Below are 24,398 nucleotides of genomic sequence, written 5' to 3'. Positions count from 1 at the left end.
CCAAAGGTTCCTCAAACATGCAGATCTGGGCCTCCTTCACCCCTCCTCCAGAAAGCTCTCAGGTTTCTGGAGAGGTGGGAGTACTCCAGAAGCCCTGACCTGATAGAGTTCTATCCTGTTATGAGATGAATTCCTGCCTCACTCACAGGTTGACTCATCCCAGGCTGCTACTCAGCCTCTGACTAACTAAAATGCTATCTAGCTAAATCTAGAGGGCGTTACATTTATTTTCACCTGGTAATCCTGCCAGCAAGCCTGTCTTTTTCACAGCCTATTTCAACACACCAAGCTGTGCAGCAAAAGTGCCAGTTAGAGGATTATGAAGTTATCCTGCACCATTCTCCTCCAGTCAGGAGGAGGAGAACTAAAGCTGAGCAAAGCCATAGACCCATGCAAGATGCTGGGAATCTTGGGAGGACTAGTCCAAAGCAACAGTCATGTAGAGGAACAGCTGGGTTTCTGAACTACAGATCCCTATATACTTTGGGGCACAGAAAGAGCCAAGGGGGACTTAAGTAGAATCACCTGGGAAAAGCCTCTAAAAAACATTTACCACTGGCAGGGGTGCTTACAATGGTTAGCTTTTAATCATTTATGTAAAACCTCCAAAACAGAGAAAAAAAACTACAGTAACTGCTTACTAATTGTTAGTTGGAGGTCAGCTTTAAATTGTTAGTCAGTCCATCTAAATCTACTAGCCCATCTAACACCGTCCTCTCCACAAATTTACAGTGCTGCTGTCCAAGGATGGCTATACTGCTCCTCCATAGATACAGTGGAGGAGTAAATGTAGTCACGCTATGACAGGAGCTGATCACCACAGGAAAATAAAGTAATAAAACCCAGAAAAAAAAAGAAAACTAATGCAGCCACCAGAGGCGGACTGACAACTCATGGGGCGCCCTTGCCCACACTCAAAGCACACCCAAAAAAGCCTGTAAAAGGTACCAGTGGCATTCCATGGGGTTCGCTACTGACCCCAGGCCCTCAGGCAGTGCCCGTGTGCTCGAATGGTCAGTCCGCCGCTGGCAGCCACCATATCCAAGGATTAATAGGCTACAATATATTCTTTTTTTTTTGGTTTTGGGGTTTAGTTACGCTTTAAATTGATTCAGGTTCAGCCGGCAGCAATTACACACAATGAAGTTTGAAAAAACCCAATCTCTGGTTGCCATGTCTGTTCATAGGGGACGTCAATTTGCTATTCTCTGCCCAGATCTTTAATAGCTTCAAAGTCTGGTCATTTTTTCCTACTGTGTCAGTGAAACTTTAATGGCTCCCTATGGCTTTTATAGAGTGAACAGTATAACGTGATACATCATCATTTGTATCCTATAGAGCTGGACACCCTTCAGTTTTCATGAGCTTCGCCTTAGAAATTCCACATCAACTGACGGTTCCCATAGTGCCATATGGAAACAATGATGATCCTGAAATCATCTTAAATGATTGAGATCTTTTTTTTTGTAGCCAACCTGTCATTGTTACATTGTATGGCAGCCATTATCCAATCACTTGTGTCCATTATACATAATCCTGGGTACTTTGTGAGTTAATGCCCAGCTCAGAATTCTGATCTATGTGTTGGAACTTCTCTCGGAAAATTGTGGGGGGAAAATAAAGTGTTTTATATCCGCAAGGTCCAGGACGGATCTTATTGCTTTAGGTCCTGTGGAAAAGAGGCCTGGCCCAATGCCTGGAGCAGCTCGCTGCACCACAGACCCGGTGCTGGCTATGATGGTGGGGGGGATTGGGGGGGGGGATGTGGGAGCCGAGAACTGCTGCTGCATTAGAGTTCGTCCTTCTGCCGTACTTCAGGATTGCGCAGTAATGTTATGGCAGGCAGATTGCCAACAGGACTGAGCCAAATTCTGCAAATCCTAAGCTGCCTCCTGCAACCCAACCTGAGGATCCCTCTGCTTTAAATATTAACCCTTCAAAGCTAGGATCACATGTATGCGTACGGGCGCAAATTCACAGGCTGCTCTTTAGAAGATGCACATGGGTGCCAATAATTAACGGAAACCCCCTTGCATTGGCCAACAGCGCCATGAGGTTGGGTGCAGTGTGGTTTTTTAAAGAGGCTTTCGGACGTCTTTCCCTGTGTTGACCTTGAGTAGGGCAGCCCATTGAAATGAATGGGCTAACCTACATGGGAAGGAACGTGTGTGAAGAGCATGTGTGCGTCCATGCACGCAGTAGTGTGAACCAAGACTAAGTCTTTGTAGATTTGGTTGATTATTAGGACCAGAGACGAACTCTCCTGCACTCAGAGACCCAGATAGGTGGAGGATGGATGAAACAAGAACTTAAAAAACTCGACCACCATGTATCATTCTGTATTTAATAAAATTTGGTTTACTGAGATAATGCGCAAGGTTGGTGCGCCTTTTGTTTTGTTTTGCTTTGCAGTGATTATTAGGACCTCCATGGTCTTGACCACATACATTATTTTAAGCCAAATTTAACTTGCCCATTGATTGCACCTACAACAGTGTGGATCAGAGAAGCATCTATAGATCCTATTGGAGCCATAAAACCAATACCGTATTGGTGGTAGATTACAATGGTCAGTTCATTTGCTTTTCTACAGTCAACAGCTAGCTGAACGTGATTGTAATTTTTTTTTATTTCAGTAGAAACATCAGTTATGTGTTGCAACCTAAAACATTTGACCATCTGCCATCAGTTTAGTATGGCCATTAATGTTCTGTAGCTCCCTCTAGGTATATAGGATTTGTTGTTTTTTTAGTTAGAGGCTTGATAGAAGCCTGGGACGAGTCAGCCTGGGAGTGAGGTAGTGAATTCACCTCAGGACAGGCTGGGAGGATCCACAGGTCAGGGCCTCTGGAGCCCTCCCACCCTTCCAGATACTTCTGACTCTTTCTGGAAGAGGGGCGGGGGAGAGGAGCCCATAGGGGAACTTGGCCAATCCCCCGGCAGGAGGCCAGGCATGGTGGCCAAGGGCAACCCTTAAATATGATAGGGCCTGTGCAGCAGGGGAGTCAGATGGAAGATGGACTGAAGGAAGGTGCTGGAGAATGAAGCCTGGGAGGGGGCCCCAGGGAGGGGAGCCTGCCTACAGGCTGGTTGCTGGACAGAAGGCTCTTCACTGTGCCAAGTCTCCTAGGGAGGACAATCCTGTCGGCAGGGAAGGAGCGAGCCCAGCGTAAGGCCTGAAAACTGCTGCAACCCATTAAGCTGCAGGACAGGACAGTGTGAGTACTTCTACACCCCCTGGGCCAGATAAAGGGAGAGGACGGTTAGGTGCAAGACCCCACGAGTTCTCATCTGGAATGACTTAAGTGGCAGATCGTGCCCACGGATACCCTCAGTGCAGTCGGGTGAAGGTGGAAGGATTTATCTCTGAGGAGGTACATCAAGGGGACTTCAGTTCTCCTTAACCCCTTCCGGCGTCTGGGCCTAGACGCTGAGCGGCCGCATATTTGCGTTCATGTAGCAAAAAACATATGTGCTGAGAGCGCGCGCCCTGCGCACTCCCAGCACACATGTGATGTACTCATGGAAAGGTACCGGTCCGCTCTTTTGATTGAAACCTTTCCCGATCATGTGACCGGCCGTGACGTCTGGGCCTAGACGCTGAGCGGCCGCATATTTGCGTTCATGTAGCAAAAAACATATGTGCTGAGAGCGCGCGCCCTGCGCACTCCCAGCACACATGTGATGTACTCATGGAAAGGTACCGGTCCGCTCTTTTGATTGAAACCTTTCCCAATCATGTGACCGGCCGTGACGTGACGTCACGGTGGCCACATGACACTAGGCCCCGTCCCGCCCACCTCCTGCCGCAGGAACGCCTCTTCACGCTGGGACGATCCGGCGTGAAGGGGTTAAGGAGACAGTGCTGTTTTTGCTGATCCATATTTTTGTGCAGTGTACAGTTTGGTAAGAAGTTTGTCCTCAAGTTTGCAGTTCCTTGGGCATCCCATATATCCATAGACCCCTCAATGAAAACAATGAAAAAATGGCTTTGCATCATCGTACTGTAATTTTATTGCTGCATGCCAAGTTTGACAGGCGGTGCCTTTCACCCTAATCTGAAAAGCGATCTACTGCAGATCATTTCGGGGACAGCAGACAGCACTGCAAATGTGAAAAGAGCCACTGTCCCCGTGTTGCTCTGCAAGAAATCTTCTTTCTCAATGTTAGCTTTCCAACAATTCCATTTATTAATTCTGCTGTCATGTACCTCGGTTGAAGGCTGAGTTGACGAGAGGGCTACCCTTGCAGTTCTGGTCTGGGAACCCCTAAATGTGGTGATGTACAAGGCTCGAAGAAGCCAGGTGCCGGTAGCTTGATAGCAGGTGACTGCCGCGGTCAGGGAACGTACCAAGCACCTACCGCATCTCCTGCGAGGTCCCGTGACCCGGCTTGTTCTTGACCTTGCTCCATGGATTCTGGTTACTCACCTCGGCTACCTCACCTTGGCTACGTTCCCTGACCGTGACTGTCACCTAAATGTGGTGAGGTACAAGGCTCGAAGAAGCCGGGTGCCGGTAGCTTGATAGCAGGTGACTACCACGGTCAGGGAATGTAGCCAAGGTGAGCCAGGATCATACACAGTGAGACAACAGTGTAGTCAGAAAGCAAGCTGAGGTCAGTACCAGGGAAGCAGAAAGAGAACAGTAAGAGGGAAGCCGAGGTGAGTAACCAGAATCCATGGAGCAAGGTCAAGAACAAGCCGGGTCACGGGACCTCGCAGGAGATGCGGTAGGTGCCTGATACTAGAGAGTTTCACATCTCTGGTGGCCCAAGGGCGGACTGACCATTTGGAAACTCAGGCGCTGCCCGAGGGCCCAGGGTCAGTAGGGGGCCCCATGAGATGCCCCTGGTACCTTTTTCATAGGCCTTTTTGAGTTTGGGCAAGGACACAGGGGCCCCATCATCCCCTATTGCCCGGGGGCCCCATGATTTGTCAGTCCGCCCCTGTGGTGGCCCCTTTATTAAGCTGATAGGGCTTGAGCACCTAGCAGGGAAACAGACCTGTGGCTGACAAACTCTGCTTCTACTGTGCTGAGGCTGAGCGGCAGAGGCATTGACTGGGCATTTTGGCAGGTTGCTCTGGGGGTGGAGTTCGAACCCCCCTGACTCCCCCATTATCTACGTCCCTGCAGATAATTTGTCTTTTACTTCCCTGGCCATACAGTGTTTGAAGTGGTCGGTTGACGATACTGGAGTCATAGATCGATGGCGGCTATACTTAGGTGCTATGGATTTATTTGACAAAGAAATGGCCTGGTCATCTCCCAATGGGGCATCTCGGTGATAGGTGGCCTGACCTTGTGAACAGACCCACATGGAAGAAAAATATATTTTTAAAATAGTCTTCTCAACTATATTTATATATATATCTTACAGTTCTTACACTATCTCTAAACAGGCTACACAGTCACATCTGTAATGACACCGCAACGCGTCAGGCTGTATGTAGCAGGAGCCCCACGATTTAATCACACGGGGAAGGTGATCATCTTCAGCATGCAAGGCATGGACAACCTTGTCATCCATCAATCTCTACAGGGGGAACAGGTAACTACTCCAGTACGAGTCTAACGATTACAATGTTAGGAGAATGTGACCATGGAATTCACTGACATTGGCCTTCACAAAACATTTTTCTAAGATTGTTTCCATGTGACTTGAGTTTTATGTTCTCTCCACCAGATTGGGTCATATTTCGGCAGTGAAATTGGCTCTGTAGATGTGGATGGCGATGGGGTAACGGATGTGCTGTTGGTTGGATCTCCAATGTTCTTCAGTGAAGCGAGGGAGCGTGGCCGTGTCTCTGTCTATGTCATGAGAGAGGTAGGTCTGTCACACTGATCACTGATTATATTAAAGTGGATGGGGAATTTTTTGTGTTGCTTACACCCTTTACGTATAGGACCTAGGAAAGGAACTTTTTGGAGCAATGTTTACCCAAACTGCTCACTCAACCCAACTTATATACATAAGGGTTTAGACCCCGCGCCTGAATTCCTTCGACAGCACACATTTCTTTTTCTTTTTTTTTTGTGGAAGCGGTGGAAAGTGAAACTTGTGTGCAACGTGAGGTTTTTCCATGCCTGTCATTAGATTTCATTTCTTTTAGGGAGTTGCATGCCTGACTTCTGAAGCTCTATTGCTGCCTTTGCGTTCTGTCTGTTAGCCCTGGTTCACATCGCCGCGATTTCAGGTGCAATTTGGGAATTGAAATCGTACCTGAAATTGGATCTAATGAATGTGAATGTGAGTGTCTGAGATGTAAGGGGCCACTCTGATGGGCACACCTGATGTAAAGGGGCACTCTGATCGGCACAGCTGATGTATAGGGGTGCTCTGATAGGGACAACTGATGCAGGGGGTACTCTAATGGGGACACCTGATATAGAGGGGCATGCTGATGGGGGACATCTGATGTAAAGGGGGCACTCTGATAGGGATACCTGATGTAAGGGGGCACTAGAATGGGGGTATCTGATGTATGGGGGCACTATAATGGGGACACCTGATGTATAGGGGTGCTCTGATAGGGATAACTGATGTAGGGGGTGGTCTAATGGGGACACCTGATATAGAGGGGCATGTTGATGGGGGACATCTGATGTAAAGGGGGCACTCTGATAGGAATACCTGATGTAAGGGGGCAGCTGATGTAGGGAGTGCTCTAATGGGGACACCTTGGTCTAGAGGGGCATGCTGATGGGGGACATCTGATGTAAAGGGGGCACTCTGATAGGGATACCTGATGTAAGGGGGCACTTTAATGTGGATATCTGATGTATGGGGGCACTATAATGGGGATACCTGATGTATAGGGGTGCTCTGATAGGGATACCTGATGTAAGGGGGCACTTTAATGGGGATATCTGATGTATGGGGGCACTATAATGGGGATACCTGATGTATAATGGTGCTCTGATAGGACAACTGATGTAGGGGGTGTTCTAATGGGGACACCTGATATAGAGGGGCATACTGATGGGGGACATCTGATGTAAGGGGGCACTATAATAGGGATAGCTGAGGTATGGGGGCACTATAATGGGGACACCTGATGAATAGGGGTGCTCTGATAGGGACAACTGATGTAGGGGGTGCTCTAATGAGGACACCTGATATAGAGGGGCATGTTGATGGAGACCACTGATGTAAAGGGGTCACTCTGATAGGGATACCTGATGTAAGGGGGCACTATAATAGGGATAGCTGAGGTATGGGGGCACTATAATGGGGACACCTGATGTATAGGGGTGCTCTGATAGGGACAACTGATTTAGGGGGTGCTCTAATGGGGACACCTGATATAGAGGGGCATACTGATGGGGGACATCTGATGTAAAGGGGGCACTCTGATAGGGATACCTGATGTAAGGGGGCAGCTGATGTAGGGGGTGCTCTAATGGGGACACCTGATATAGAGGGGCATGCTGATGGGGGACATGTGATGGGGGAATGTGAGTGTCTGGACATACGCGATTTGCTGTGGCGCACATTCAAAAGTAGTTCTTGTATTACTTTTTCTGCAGTTTGTTGCGATTTCACACATAGACTACAATAGAAATCGCACTGCAAAACGCAATGGAAAACGCAAGAAATCTTTGGGAAATCTAAAACAAATCTTCAAAACGCGCAATTTCAAATCGCAACCAAGCTTAATCCTACTAACCTGACAGCCTTACACCCTTTCGGAGTGACCCATCACTTGCCTCCCCCTTCCTCACAGCACAACTCCCAGATTCCTGGGGAGGCCCTTGCCAGATATAGTCACCGGTCACACCATTGCGATTTAAAATTGCGCGGTTTGTGTGCAATTTCAGGTGCCATTTCTGAAGACTTTATTGCGACTTGTGAAGATTTTCAATGAATTCTTGCAAATTTGCAGCGCGAGATTCATTCTATGCATTCTATTCTATGTATGTGAAATCGTAACAAAACTGCAGCAAAAGTCATGCGAGAGCTGCTTTAGAAATCGCGCCGCAGCAAATCACACGTGGTAAGACACAACATTCACATTCATTAGACGGCATGGCAAAGCTTACGGCACGGCTCAAAGCTGAAAAAAATTGCGATCGCCCCACCAGCAAGGAAAAAGGGGAACAGCGCCCCAAGTAATCCAGAGGCTGGAAAATGTATGTGAGTGGAGGGAAAATAGACGCTGCACCTGCTAATCCCAAGGAGTCAGAGAGAGAGAGACGCTATGTTGTGTGTGGCCTTAACCGTCACTCCAGCCATGCTGTCTGACGCAGTTTGCCCCACCCACTGACGCATTTCGCCCCACCTCTGTGACCCAGCCCCCTATGGGTGGGGCGAAACGCATTAGCGAGCATGGCGAAAGTGACGGCTGAGGCCACGCACAACATGGCGTCTTTCTCTCTCTGACGTCTTGGGATCGGTATGAGCAGCGTCCATCTTCCCTCCACGCACATTCATTAGATGCGATTTCAGGTGCGATTTCAATTCGCAAATCACACCTGAAATCACACACCGGGCACTTATCTGGGAAATCCTATCCCGAGATTGGAGAATCAGCAAGGTCATCCTTGCAATTTAATCCATGAGCTAGTCTGATGCAGACACTTCTGTGTCCCGGTGTCACTTTTCCAAGCCAGTATGTGATCTCCACTCCACTAGATTCATTGGAGGAAAGGTGAGACATTGGGGGTCTTATAGACTCTTTATGTCTCATTAAAGAGAACCTGTCACCAAAAAAAAATCATCACGTAGGGGACTTTTTGTCTCCTATGTGATGAATAAAAAAAAAGGTTAGTAAACAAAAAGGGGAATAAAGTGTAAAAAAAATGTAAGTTACATCCAAGCACTTCAAATGCCCCTGAAAAAAAATGTGAGCCCCACCCACCACCCACCACCATACCCGCACATTCAAATGTGAATGCTTGCATCAGAGGCGCCTACACACGAAATCATTGATTGCACCTACATACTGTATTGACACACATGCCGGAAATCAGTAATTCTAGGCTCATTATTCATTTTCACCTCGAAACTGATGACCTGTAGAGCTTTTAAACCGACACCTATGGAAAATATAGGGTACTGAAGTTTGTCGCCATTTCATGGGCATACACAATTTTAAGGCTTGACTTGTTGGGTTTCTATATATTCGTCGCAAACCTGATCTATTATATTTTACCAAGATATTAGGTAATATACTGGGGTAGATTTACTAAAACTGGAGAGTGCAAAATCTGGTGCAGCTGAGCATGGCAGCCAATCAGCTTATAGCTTCAGCCTGTTTAGTTAAGCTTTGAAGAAAAAAAAAAAACCTGGAAGCTGATTGGTTTCTATGCAGAGATGCACCAGATTTTGCACGCTCCAGTTTGAGTAAATCAACCCCCATAGTGTTTACAGTGAAGGAAATGCGTATTTGCTCCCCGGCTGATGCTGAATGTTCGCCCCTTACACAGAAATGATCGGTCTAACAATGGAATGTTCGGTGTAACACTGAGAGACAGAATACAACAACAAATTCAGCAGAAATGCGTCTAACAAATGATGACTGATCTGCATGTTCATGAGGGAAAGAAGGATTTGATCCCCTTCACAAAACATGACTTAGTACTTGGTGGCAAATCCCTTGTTGGCAATCACAGAGGTCAGACGTTTCCTGGAGTTGGCCCCCAGGTTCATACACATCTCAGGAGGGATTTTGGCCCACTCCTCTTGGCAGATCCTCTCCAAGTCTTTAAGGTTTGGTGGCTGACGTTTGGCAACTCAAACTTTCAGCTCCCTTCACAGAATTTCAATGGGATTGAGGTCTGGAGACTGGCTAGGCCACTCCAGGACCTTAACCTCCCTGGCGGTATGATTATTTCAGATTTTTGGTGCTGAAAGCGGTACCATTTTTTTGCATGGAAATATGTATTTTTTTTATTGTAGGCTGTAATTTTTAGGAAAAACTCACTGAAATCTGTCCGAACAAGAGTCTAGTAAACATCCCGGGTATGATAAAATTTGAAACACAAAATCATAAATTATAATTTAATAAATAATCATAAAAATAATATAAAAATAATAAAAAATTTAATTCAATAATATAATCAAACCAAAAACACTGAAATGTGAAATAGAGCGCCAAGTTCGCACATTGCTGAGCTCAGTCGCAAAATCGTTTTCAGTGTCTGATGAGGAATTTCCCCCACGAATCATTATCACTCAATTCTGCAAGTGGTTCTGATTTACTATCGCTGTTCTCTAGCTGATCTAAACCGCTTTTGACCTAAAGGGACACCTTTTGGACGCCATGGACGTTTCTCAGTTTCCAGGCAGAAAGAACAGACAAAATGCAGGCAGGGTGCCGGACAAAGCACTCGGGACAAAATGTATGTGAAATTGGTTGAGACAGCAATGTTTTACTATGTAAAATGTAAAAAAAAAAAAATGACATTTTTTAAAATGTTTAAATTTCCCGCCGCCGCCGGCGGCGGCGCCCGTACGTCCCGCCGTCACAGGGACAAGACACAGAAGCCGGATGCCGGCATCGGCCGGAGGAGATGGCCGGGGACGCTGCAGGGGACACATCGTGGGAGCGCAGGGTAAGGTAAGTGAAGAACACATGCCGGAGCAGTGCCGCAGGGTAAGCCCGAGTGTAGCTCGGGGTTACCGCTTTTGGTACTGAAATGTTACCCCGAGCTACACTCGGGAATACCGCCAGGGAGGTTAATGTGCTTCTTCTTGAGCCGCTCCTTTGTTGCCTAGGCCGTGTGTTTTGGGTCATTGTCATGCTGGAACACCCATACACGACCCATTTTCAATGCCCTGGCTAAGGGAAGAAGGTTCTCACCCAAGATTTGATGGTACATTGCCCCGTCCATCGTCCCTTTGATGTAGTGCAGTTGTCCTGTCCCCTTAGCAGAAAAACCCCCCCAAAGCAGAATGTTTCCACCACCATGTTTCACAGTTGGGATGGTGTTCTTGGGGTCATAGGCAGCATTGCTCCTCCTCCAAACACAACGAGTTGAGTTGATGCCAAAGAGCTTGATTTTAGTCTCATCTGACCACAACACTTCCACCAGTCCTCCTCTGCATCATTCAGATGTTCAGTGGCAGACTTCAGACGGGCTGGACATGTGCTTTTTTGAGCAGTGGGACCTTGCGGGCACTGCAGGATTTCAGTCCTTGTCGGCGTAGTGTGTTACCAATTGTTTTCTTGGTGACTGTGGTCCCAGCTGCCTGGAGATCATTGACAAGATCCTCACGTGTAGTTCTGGGATGATTCCTCACTGTTCTCATGATCATTGACACTCCACGAGGTGAGATCTTGCATGGTGCACCAGACCTAGGGAGACTGACACTTGTTTTGTGTTTCTTCCATTTGTGAATGATTGCACCAACTGTTGTCACCTTCTCACCAAGCTGCTTGGCCATAGTTTGGTAGCCCAGTCCAGCCTTGTGTAGGTCTACAATCTTGTCCCTGACATCCTTGGACAGCTCTTTGGTCTTTGCCATGGTGGAGAGTTTGGAATCTGATGGTTTGATGGCTCCTGTGGACAGGTGTCTTTTATACAGGTAACACAATGAGATTAGCAGCACTCCCTTTAAGAGACTGCTTCTAATCTCAGCTTGTTACCTGTATGAAAGACACCTGGTAGCCAGAAATCCTGCTGAATGATAGGGGATCAAATCCTTCTTTCCCTCATGAACATGCAGATCAGTCATCATTTGTTAGACGCATTTCTGCTGAATTTGTTGTTGCTCTTCTGTCTCTCAGTGTTACAATACACCGAACATTCGATTTTTAGACCGATCATTTCTTTGTGAGGGGCGAACATTCAACATCAGCCGGGGATCAAATACTTATTTCCTTCACTGTATGCTAAAACGGCTCTGGCAGTGAAAAGGTTAAGTCTGTTGTTGATTCGTTTCCGTTTTTTTATCATCTGACTAGAGCGACCTGAAATCGAATCGGCTCCTCTGGTCAATGCACTTTGCACTGAATTATTAAGTAAACATCTAAGTGCAGCAATGCGGAAGTCAGCTCAGAAAACGTTCTTCAGTTTGCTGTTGCTGCCAAATTCTTAACCCAGAAAAATATTCATTATGCTCTCGCCAAATTCTTGTGAAAAAAAAAACACGGCAAACTATTCCTCATTGTTTATATTACAAAAATAATAATTCACAATGTTTAAAAAATGCTGACGGATTTTTAATCCGCTGCGTAGCATAGAGATATCTGTGACGTTCCTCCCGAGTTGGCCCTTTCCGTACAACTATGGGAAAATAAAGATCATATCATAAGCCTTCAACTCCAAGTTAAGAGTGAAGATCACCCCAACAATCTTTAGGTGTTTATTTTAGTGACTCCAGTGTGTTGGGTGTCATTAGCCTTCATGAATAAGCATTTACTGATTTGCTTGAGTCAACACAAACAACAATTTAAATACAATATGGAAATGAGACAATTCAAACGAGTAACCATCCCCCAGTGCAGGGCTGCCGTAATAAACCACGGGGCCCCATACAGCCAACTTGACAGGGCGCCTCCCCCAAAAAAAACCCCCACAGTTTACTATGCTTCAGGTATGAATGAACACATTGAGTAATTGCTACCGCCCACTCATTGTGTTCATTCAGGAAAGGAAGGGGGCTAGTAAATGTGACATATTTACTGGACCCTTCCCCCCTTTTCCAGTCTGAAGGATCCTATTCTGTGCTTGCAGCTGCGTGTGGGAAGGGGAAATGAAGCCGGCAGATCTGCAGGGGGTGGGTGCACGCAGGGGGGAACATATGGTGCACAGGGATGGTGATTGGTGCATTGGGAGGGCAATTACTGGCACTGATCCCCTTTGTGGCTCTCTCTACAACAGCTGAAAGCCAGTGGGAGGGAGAGGAGAAGAAGCCAGCTTTTTTGTTGCTCATCTAATGATATTTCCAACTAACCAATGTTCTAACCCAGCAATGGGCAAACTACGGCCCGGCGGACCTTTTAATCCGGCCCGCGGAGCTAGGCTCCCATTAGGCTCCTCTCACAGTCCGCCCTGAAGACCGGTGTAGCATGAAAATCTGTCTCCTATGAGGATCTGTCCCCCCCGACGTATCTGCGCATGTGCCGGAGATCGCCGATCGGCTGCTAATGCCTGAAACTGGCACATGCGCAGATACGTCGAGGGGGACAGATCCTCATAGGAGACAGATTTTCATGCTACACCGGAACGGCGCGGGAACACGGCGAGAGGAACGCGCGGAGCAAAGGTAAGTGAATTGACACAGGGGGGACTTGGGAACTTAATATAGGGGATGAATTAATATGGGGAATGAATTACTATATGGGGGATGACTTACTATGGGGGATGAATTACTATGGGGGATGAATTACTATATGGGGGATGAATTACTATAGGGGGGATGAATTACTATATGGGGGATGAATTACTATATGGGGGATGAATTACTATATGGGGGATGAATTACTATGGGGGATGAATTACTATATGGGGGATGAATTACTATATGGGGGATGAATTACTATGGGGGATGAATTACTATGGGGGATGAATTACTATATGGGGGATGAATTACTATATGGGGGATGAATTACTATATAGGGGATGAATTACTATATAGGGGATGAATTACTATATGGGGGATGAATTACTATGGGGGATGAATTACTATATGGGGGATGAATTACTATATGGGGGATGAATTACTATGGGGGATGAATTACTATGCTTACTATGGGGGAATATTACTATACTTACTATGGATGACACATACACATCATTCATCTACTCTTGGTCCGGCCCCCGGGTCCAATAAATGAACCCATTGCGGCCCTCAAGTCAAAAAGTTTGCCCACCCCTGGTCTAACCCATCAGAATTAAAAAAAAAAGTTTTGAGTGGACTTATACAGTAAAGTAGTAGCATTCAAAACGCAAACCGTATAATCACAATTCCGAAGAGATGGCAGGGAGCTGTTGACTAATTTTGTTTTTGCAAGCAAACGTCTTCCATATGTGTGAAGGACAATATTATTCCCACTGCTGAGATTGTTTTGGAATAGCCAATGTTTTCAGAATTTGCAGACTTTTTTCAGTACAGGGGTTCTCTTCCTTTTTCTACACACTGTACTATATTGTGGAACTGTGTTCTGGTCTTGTTACAGAAACGCTTTGTTCCAGATGGAGCTTTGCGTGACTTGGACAGCTCACAAAATTCACGCTTTGGATATGCCATCTCTGCAGTGCCAGACCTAAACCAAGACTCTTTCAATGACGTGGTGATCGGGGCACCTCTAGAAGATGGCCATAAGGGTGCCATTTATATCTTCCACGGATTCAAGAAAAACATATTGAAGAAATACAAGCAGGTACAAATCTAAATTGCTAAATATTTATATGATTGATAAAAAATCTAATTGATCTATGTCACCTTCGCATTTTTACACTTTGTATCAGCGTTGACCTAAAGTGGAATTGTAGTCAAAAACAGGGGCGGACTGACAACTCATGGGGCCCCCGGGCAATAGGGGATCATGGGGCCCCTGTGTCCTTGCCCAAACTCAAAAATGCCTATGAAAAAGGTACCAGGGGCATCTGACCCCGGGCCCTCGGGCAGTGCCCAAGTTTCCAAATGGTCAGTCCGCCCCTGGTCAAAAACTAACTAACGCCAAACCAACTCTATCCCACATTCCAAGCCTGATCTATCTAGCCCTGTAAAACCAAAACCACTGTACTTACCTGTTCTGCAGCCGCTCCGGTCCAGTCCCATGCTGAGCTGTCATCCATGGCTGCAGTGTGTGGGAGTGTGGAGAAGAGGCAGCTGACAACGGAAGTCCCATAGTGACTCTATGGGTGACGTCACATCCCAAGCATTTCACAGCTCTTGTCAGTTCTTTCCTGCACTCCTGCATAGAATGTGGCATAGAGAAGGTTTAGCATTAGTTAGTTTTTAACTATATTTCCACTTTAAAGGTAACTCCACTTTCATTGAAAAAATATTATTATTATTATACAGGATTTATGGCGCCAACAGTTTGCTCAGCGCTTTACAATATAACGGGAGACAATACAGCAACAATACAGTTCAATACAAGAGGGATAGGACCAGGGGCGGACTGACCATTTGAGCACTTGGGCACTGCCCGGGGTCAGTAGGGAGCCCCATGAAATGCCCCTTGTACCTTTTATAGGCTTTTTTGGGTGTGCTTTATGTGTGGGAAAGGACACAGGGGCCCCATGATCCCCTGTTGCCCGGGGGCCTCATGAGTTGTCAAGTCTGCCCCTGGCTAGGAGGGCCTGATCCTGGGAGCTTACAATCTAAGAATAAAGCAAATAGAAAAAATAATATAATATAGACCAGGGCTTGAAAAAGCCACTCGCCAAATGCGAGGAGAAATTCTCTACCGGCGAGCACAGATAATGGAGCGGCTGCGCTCCAAGCCTCATTGTGAAGCCGAGTTCCGGTTTCCAACTTCCGGGTTTCCGGATTCTTCGACACTGCCGCTGAGGGGACAGGTGCAGGAGAGGTCCACTCTCCTCCGCTGAGAGGAGACACCCTCTCCACCGCTGTGGGGGACTCAAGGAGTAAGTATTGTATACATGTCATATCACTATAATGGAGTACAGGGGAGCTGGGATATACATTACTGTATACAGTTTTATATTTTTCTAAAGAAAAAATGTAATTTCATAAGCTTTAAGGGGGCGTGGTGGGGGCAGGGTTGGGGGACGGGGGTGGGGTTGGAGGCTGACCTGGGCAAGGTTGGGTGGGGCAACTGGTGGAGAGTAAGGTTTGTGCCTGGCTAGTAGGTCTAGACTCAAAATTTTAAGCCCTGATATAGACACCTGCTACACAAGCCATGTTCTAATTTAATGTTATTAAAAATTACCTTTCCATTTTAGCCTGCAGCCGCTGTAATTTTCTGTAAAATTCAATGCAATATGGCAACCTGGAGGTGTTCCTTATGCCGTTGGTGTATGGAATGCCACCAGAAATGTCACTTCCTGCTTGTATTATTGGCTGACTGATTTTTGACTCGCTGGCTGACTGATTTTCTCAGAAGTCTGCACTATGATACAAGACAAATTGTGGGCATCCTCTGCATTAGCAATTTCAGTCTTGGTGAGATTATTCCCAGGGGTGTTGGTAGACCCTGGCACCCAGACCACATACCCCAGGTCTTCTACTGAAAACCCCAGGTCTTCTACAGAGTGCCCGGGTCTTCTACTGAGTGCCTCAGGTCTTGTACTGAGTGCCTCAAGTCTTCTACTGAGTGTCCTGGGTCTTCTACTGAATGCCCTAGGTCTTCTACTGAGGGCTCCAAGTCTTCTACTGAATGTCCTGGGTCTTCTATTGAGTGCTTCAGGTCTTCTGCTAAGTGTCCCAGGTCTTCTATTGGTTCCTGAAGTCCTCCACTGAGTGCCCCAGGTCTGCTGCTTAGTGCTTCTGGTCTTCTACTGAATTCCCTAGGTCTTCAACTGAATTCCCCAAGTCTTCTACTGAATTCCTCAAGTCTTCTACTGAGTGCCCCAGGTCTTCTACTGGGTGCCCCAGGTCTTCTAGTGAGTGCCCCAAGTCTTCTACTGTTTGCCCCAAGTCTTCTACTGAATGCCCCATGTCTTCTACTGAGTGTTCCAGATTTTCTACTGAGTGCCCCAAGATTTCTGATGAGTACCCTGGGTCTTCTACTGAGTGCACTAGGTCTTCTACTGAGTGCCCAGGTTGTCTACTGAGTGTACTTGGTCTTCTACTGAGTGCCCTGGGCCCTCTACTGAGTTCCTGAAGTCTCCCACTAAGTGCCTTGGGTCTTCTGCTTAGTGCCTTGGGTCTTCTACTGAGTTCCCTGAGTCTTCTACTGAGTTCTCCAAGCCTTCTACTGAGTGCCCCAGGTCTTCTACTGAGTGCTCCAGGTCTTCTACTGAGGGGTCCATGTCTTCTACTGGGTACCCCAAGACTTCAACTGAGTGCCCCGGGTCTTCTACTGAATGCACCAGGGCTTCTACTGAGTGCCCCAAGTCCTCTAATGAGTGCATCATGTTTCTACTGAGTGCCCTGGGTCTTCTACTGAATGCCCCAGGTCTTCTAGTGAGTGCCCTAGGTGTTCTACTGAGTGCCTCAGGTCTTCTAGTGAGTGTCCAAGTCTTCTGCTGAGTGCCCTGGGTCTTCTACTGTGTGCCCTAACTCTTCTACTAAATGCTCCAGGTCTTCTACTGAATTCCCTAAGTCTTCTACTGAATGTCCCAGGTGTTGTCCTGAGTGCCCCAGGTCTTCTAGTGAGTGCCCCAGGTCTTCTAGTGAGTGCCCCAAGATTTCTGGTGAGTGCCCTAGCTCTTCTACTGAGTGCACTAGGTTTTCTACTGAATGCCCCAAGTTGTCTACTGAGTGTACTTGGTGTTCTACTGAGTGTCCTAAGTCTTCTAATGAGTGCCCCGAGTTTTCTACTGAGTGCACTAGGTCTTCTTCTGAATGCCCCAGATCTTCAACTGAGTGCCCCAGGTCTTCTACTAGGTGCACCAGGTCTTCTACTACGTGTCTTGCAGTTCCTACTGAGTGCCCCAAGTCTTCTACTAAGAGCTCCAGGTCTTCTTTTGAGCACCCCAAGACATCTACTAAGTGCACCAGGTCTCTTTTGAGATATGGAGATGATGTATTCTATGCATTATACAGTTCTGTAACATTGTAAAATGTGTCTACTTCTCAATACATCTATTGTTTGTTTTGCCATCATAAAGTGACATTTCTGTTTTTAGAGCAATTCATTTTTGTTCAGTTAAAAATTTTATTTTACCTTTAGATCTGTTCCAAAGAGGTCATCAAGGTATCTTATCAGCCCTCAACATTTTAATCTGTGTGTTTTGTTTTTGTGTTCAATACCACTTTAATTTTGTTTTTGTATTCTTATGTTTTCAGCGCATTGCTGCAGCAGACTTGTCACCCACACTGGAATATTTCGGCTGCAACATTCATGGAGAGATGGATATGAATGAGGATGGCCTGGTGGATCTGGCAGTGGGTTCTATGGGAAATGCTGTTCTTCTTTGGTATGTACTAATACAGACAAAATTTATTATAAGTCAGGGGTCTCTAAGTTTCTCTAAACAGGACCAGTTCACTGACATTCAGACTATAGGTGTTATGATCCGCCAGGTGGTGCCTCTGGCAGTCCACTGGACAGACCTACCCAAAGCGTGGAATCTAAGTCCCGGTCTGTGCTTTCACCAGGGCCCCTGATGGTGGGGATGGACTTGTAACAGACCAGGGCCAGGTCACGACCTCCGAGCAGGCCTACCAGTGGCAGAGGCAACCTCCGGGGATGTATGGGTACCGGGAGAGCCAGATGTAAGGAGGACGGCGGGACCTAGCAGGATGGGTCACGAGCAGCGGTCCCGTGGGGTAAGCGAGGTACAGAATCGGCAAGCAAAGAGTAGTCAGGTCACACACAGGGTCAGCAGGATAAGTCAGTCCGCAGATAGGTCAAACAAGCTGGGGATCAGGAGTGGAGAAGGCAGCGTAGTCAAATGGTCGGTCCGCCTCTGGGTGGGCCACATTGTAGCCAGTGGGAGTAGAAAATGTCTCGGAATCAGTGGTTAGTAAACAATGCCTCAGGCTTGGTGGGAGAATAATTTCTCACCATTGCTGTCAATGGGGGAAATAGTGCCCCATAATTGGTGTCATTGTTGGTATCGATGGCAGAAATTATACCCCAGTTTTGGTGTCCAGTGAGAGGAACAGTGCTTTGTAGCAGTGTGAGGAATAGTGTCTCATCACTGGTACTGGTGTCCTATTGTTGGTGTCCGTGGCAGGATATATGCCTCAATGTTGGTGTCAGTGGAAGGAACAGTGCTCCATTGTTGGTGTCAGCAGCAGGAATTATGCCCCAATATTTGTGTTCAGTGGGAGGAATAATGCCCCATCATTGGTGTCAGCAGCAAGAATTATGCCCCAATATTGGTGTTCAGTGGAAGGAATAATGATTTGTAGAAGTGGGAGGAGTAGTGCCCCATCATTGGTATCAGCATTGGTGTCCATGGCAGGAATTATGCCACAGTGTTGCTGTCTAGTGGGAGGAATAGTAGCCTTTCATTGGTGTCAGTGGGAGCAAAAGTCCCTCATCATTGGTGTTAGTGGCAAGAATTATGCCCCACTCTTGGTGTCCAGTTGGAGGAATATTGCCCCAAGGACCAGATATAGGATAGCATAGGGCCACAGTTTCGAGACCACTTGAGACCACTCTTTCAAGTAACCAGACTTTCTGCAGCATGAAGTGACTAACAGAATAAATGCTTCCAAGTTCAGTGCATTAAAAATGCCCATATGGAAGAAAAATATTTTTGAAACATATTTTACGAATATTCTTCTCAAATATATTGCCATATACTTGAAATGCTACAATTTTGGCCATATTCAATATATATATATATATATATATATATATATATATATAGATAGATATAGATATTATTTATTTATATATCTGCATGTTGAAATGAACTATTACAAAATATATGAAAAATATTTTTAAAAATGCATTTCAAATATACTGTAGGTCTTTAAAAATACAAATCTGCATTTTTGGACTGCATTTACAAATATAGGTAAAAATATATGTTAAAATTACTTTTTTATAGGTTAAAAAAAATCTGAAGAATATATTTTAAAACAATATATTAAAAAATATAAAGACATACAGTATATTTTAAATGTTTATTTTTAAAAATATTTTTCATATATTTTGTAATAAAAACACATTTCAACATGCAGCAGTGTATATATATACAGTGGGGCAAAAAAGTATTTAGTCGCCACCAATTGTGCAAGTTCTCCCACTTACAAAGATGAGAGAGGCCTGTAATTGGCATCATAGGGAGACCTCAACTATGAGAGACAAAATGAGAAAACAAATCCAGACAATCTCATTGGCTGATCTGGAAAGAATTTATTTGCAAATTATGGTGGAAAATAAGTATTTGGTCACCTACAAACAAGCAAGATTTCTGTCTCTCACAGACCTGTACCTTCTTCTTTAAGAGGCTCCTCTGTCCTGCACTCATTACCTGTATCAATGGCACCTGTTTGAACTTGTTATCAGTATAAAAGACACCTGTCCACAACCTCAAACAGTCACACTCCAAACTCCACTATGGTGAAGACCAAAGGGCTGTCGAAGGACACCAGAAACAAAATTGTAGACCTGCACCAGGCTGGAAAGACTGAATCTGCAATAGGCGAGCAGCTTGGTGTGAACAAATCAACTGTGGGAGCAATAATTAGAAAATGGAAGACATACAAGACCACTGATAATCTCCCTCCATCTGTTGCTCCACGCAAGATCTCACCCCGTGGGGTCAAAATGATCACAAGAACGGTGAGCAAAAATCCCAGGACCACACGGGGGGACCTAGTGAATGACCTGCAGAGAGCTGGGACCAACGTAACAAAGGCTACCATCAGTAACACACTACACCGCCAGGGACTCAGATCCTGCAGTGCCAGACGTGTCCCCCTGCTTAAGCCAGTACATGTCCGGACCCGTCTGAAGATTGCTAGAGAGCATTTGGATGATCCAGAAGAGGATTGGGAGAATGTCATATGGTCAGATGAAACCAAAATAGAACTGTTTGGTAGAAACACAACTCGTCGTGTTTGGAGGAGAGAGAATGCTGAGTTGCATCCAAAGAACACCATACCTACTGTGAAGCATGGGGGTGGCAACATCATGCTTTGGGGCTGTTTCTCCGCAAAGGGACCAGGACGACTGATCCATGTACAGGACAGAATGAATGGGGCCATGTATCGTGAGATTTTGAGTGCAAACCTCCTTCCATCAGCAAGGGCATTGAAGATGAAACGTGGCTGGGTCTTCCAACATGACAATGATCCCAAACATACCGCCTGGGCAACGAAGGAGTGGCTTCGTAAGAAGCATTTCAAGGTCCTGGAGTGGCCTAGCCAGTCTCCAGATCTCAACCCCATAGAAAACCTTTAGAGGGAGTTGAAAGTCCGTGATGCCCAGCGACAGCCCCAACACATCACTGCTCTAGAGGAGATCTGCATGGAGGATGGGCCAACATACCAGCAACAGTGTGTGCCAACCTTGTGAAGACTTCCAGGAAACGTCTGACCTCTGTCATTGCCAACAAAGGATATATAACAAAGTATTGACATGAACTTTTCATATTCACCAAATACTTATTTTCCACCATAATTTGCAAAAAAATTCTTTCCAAATCAGCCAATGTGATTGTCTGGATTTGTTTTCTCATTTTGTCTCTCATAGTTGAGGTCTCCCTATGATGCCAATTACAGGCCTCTCTCATCTTTGTAAGGGGGGGAACTTGCACAATTGGTGGCTGACTAAATACTTTTTTGCCCCACTGTATGGGCAGCACAGTGTCCAAAGACATGCTGGTAGGTGAATTGGCTCCTGTCTACATTGTCCCTAGTATGTGTATGTATGAATGTGAGTTAGGGACCTCAGATTGTACGCCCCTTGAGGGTTAGGGACTGATGTGAATGTACAATATATATGTAAAGTGCTGCTTAAATTGACAGCGCTATATAAGTACATGAAATAAATAATAAATATATATATATTTATTTAAATATACTTTGAAATATATTGAATACGGCCAAAATTGTAGCATTTCAAATATATGGCAATATATTTGGGAACCATATTTTTAAAATATATTTCAAATATATTTTTCTTCCATGTGGGTGGATATCTCAGTTAGAGGTGGATTCTGTTGGTCTAAGCCATGTGCTGAGAATGTTAAGAGCCATCTTTAACGGTGACCAAAACACTTATCAATACGATCAATTATTTGTTCATTTAATGAGATTAAACTGATCAACCAGAATAAAATAACAAGGCGGTTGCGGCACAACCCCAATCACTTGAAAGATTCACATTTGGCGGCAACCAACGTGGCAGGCGGTATCATTTTTGCCAGCCATTGTAGCTTAAGGTGGGTGGGCAGTAAAACCTGGACTCAGCTGCCTATACCCAGGGGCGGACTGACCATTTGGAAACTCGGGCACTGCCCGAGGGCCCAGGGTCAGTAGGGGGCCCCATAAGATGCCCCTGGTACCTTTTTCATAGGCTTTTTTGAGTTTGGGCAAGGACACAGGGGCCCCATGATCCCCTATTGCTCGGGGGCCCCATGAGTTGTCAGTCCGCCCCTGCCTATACCCCAGCCGTAGTGTGAACGAGCCCTATGTGAACTCTTGACTCTGCCAAGTTGAATTTTCTCCAATCGATCATACAACATGTGAATCAGAGAACTGATCATACTACAGATTGATATTTTCAGTAGATGGGCAAGTGCTGAACAATACCGTGTGCATTGCATTGTTTGATATTTTAATCAATTTTGAGTCGCTTGGTTGTGATCGGTTACTAATAAAAGAGAAGTATGGCTGTGACGGACCGCCTGGCACTCTGCTTCAGTGCCTCTGTAAGGGGACTACTTCCTTACTGCTGGGACACGGGACCAAGGTATTGTAGCTGGCCATCGCACCCAAGGACTAAACAACACTAGTTTAGGTACAAGTGGAACTCTTTATTGATCACAAATTCAGGTTTTTATACACTTCAGTAATAGGGGCAGTCCCCACATGAACAATAAAAATAAATCTTACACATTGGGATAAACATCCCACGCTGATTTGCTAAGGAGGTATCGCTAACACCAGACTAATCCCATCATGTAGGAACCTCCAGGAAGTGTAGCGAACAGACAGAAACAATAGGTGACTCAATTAACAATGGGACAAAGGCAAACACGTAGCATTTTAATAAGCAGATTACAGCAAGAGACCTAAGCATCAGGTTGTTTTGAGCTGATTATATTAACATCTGCTCTTAATCTCTGAGTCTAGAAGGGGGGTGGGTTAAAGCCAGGGGTGGACTGACAAATCATGGGGCCCCCGGGCAATAGGGGAATATGGGGCCCCTGTGTCCTTGCCCAAACTCAAAAAAGACTATGAAAAAGGTACCAGGGGCATCTCATGGGGCCCCCTACTGACCCCGGGCCCTTGGGCAGTGCCCGAGTTTCCAAATGGTCATTCCGCCCCTGGTTAAAGCAGTCAATACTGGTTTTGGCAGAGAGACCCCAAATCTGTATCCTGGTCCTCCAGTTCTCAGAGCCTGTACGTTTTGGGGAAATATGGTCTTGAATCCGAAGTAAAACTACTCCAAAGGTCCCTCCTAGGCACAACCTTCCCAAAGAATAGAGCCTCCTCAGATGCCAGGGCCCATAGTTCATAGGCAAAAGGCAAGCCTGCAGTCCCCTTCAAAAGCCCCTGTGTCGGTTGGCTCTGTCACAGGGGCCAAAGCTTCTTTGATCACACTTCTCTTCTGGATCACAGGGTTGCACTTTCTTTTGCTGTCCTGTGACCCAGAATCAGCTAACAGCAGGCTGAAGTCTGCTGCCTGACTTCACAGAGCTGCTCCAGGCTCTGGAAGGATCCCGACAATATTGTCGGGATCCACCCAGTTGCCTGATTGACAGCTGGCTCTGCCTTTCAGCATGCAAATGAGAGCCAGAGCTAGCTGCGACTAAGCTAGCTCACAGTTTGCCCTTTGGATGTTCCCACTCACAAGGGATGAGCTTGGGTTTGGGTCGGAAAGCAGCTGTTAGTGCCGGGCCAATAAGTTATTGACCTAATATGGCCGAGTCAGCCCCTGTTGACCTGATGGGTCCGGGACCTTATACAGGTCACCTTCATGTACTCACCCCATGGGCATCCCTGATCATACATTACAAAATTAATCACATGTAACTTTCTTTACTCCACCATCACGGTCACCATCTTTCTTTTTTTGAGGTGGGTGTGCTATATGATTTCTGTCCAAAAAAGAAATGATGGTCAGTAAAAGTTTAGCAGCACAGTGGCTAAATGGTTATCACTTCTGCCTGGCAGTACTAGGGTCGTTGGTTTGAATCCCAACCATGGTACCACCCGACTGGAGTTTGCATGTTCTCCCTGTGCCTGCGTGGCTTTCCTCCCACACTCCAAAGACATGCTGGTAGGTAAATTGGTCCTAGTGTATGTATGAATGTGAGTTAGGGACCTTAGATTGTACGCCCCTTGAGGGTTAGGGACTAGGGTCATTGGTTCCGATCCCAACCACTGCACCACCTGCCTGGAGTTTGCATGTTCTCCCTGTGCCTGCCTGGGTTTGCTCCTACACTCCAAAGACATGCTGGTAGGTTAATTGGCTCCTGTCTAAATTGTCCCTAGTATGTGTATGTATGAATGTGAGTTAGGGACCTTAGATTGTACGCCCCTTGAGGGTTAGGGATTAGGGTCATTGGTTTGAATCCCAACCGCTGCACCACCTGCCTGGAGTTTGCATGTTCTCCCTGTGCCTGCGTGGGTTTCCTCCCACACTCCAAAGACATGCTGGTAAGCAGGGACGGACTGACAACTCT

At 46.2% G+C, this 24,398-nt stretch overlaps 1 protein-coding gene across 1 annotated transcript in view; it reads left to right on the top strand.

Annotated features, from left to right (window-relative positions):
* The window catches only part of ITGA11 (integrin subunit alpha 11), a 255,723-nt gene that overhangs the window by 158,137 nt on the left and 73,188 nt on the right, over nucleotides 1-24,398 (top strand). Inside the window, exons 12-15 of the mRNA XM_089662070.1 lie at nucleotides 5,402-5,550; nucleotides 5,686-5,826; nucleotides 14,126-14,329; nucleotides 17,872-18,002. Coding sequence (XP_089518196.1) covers nucleotides 5,402-5,550; nucleotides 5,686-5,826; nucleotides 14,126-14,329; nucleotides 17,872-18,002 — 625 coding nt within the window. The remainder of the gene's footprint in view (nucleotides 1-5,401; nucleotides 5,551-5,685; nucleotides 5,827-14,125; nucleotides 14,330-17,871; nucleotides 18,003-24,398) is intronic.

This window comes from Staurois parvus, unplaced genomic scaffold, assembly GCF_062004578.1.
Source record: "Staurois parvus isolate SC_StPar_1 unplaced genomic scaffold, SC_StPar_1.0 ptg001422l, whole genome shotgun sequence".
Classification (NCBI taxonomy): domain Eukaryota; kingdom Metazoa; phylum Chordata; class Amphibia; order Anura; family Ranidae; genus Staurois; species Staurois parvus.
Note: the sequence above shows the minus strand (reverse complement) of the source record. Positions and strands in the feature narration are given on the sequence as shown.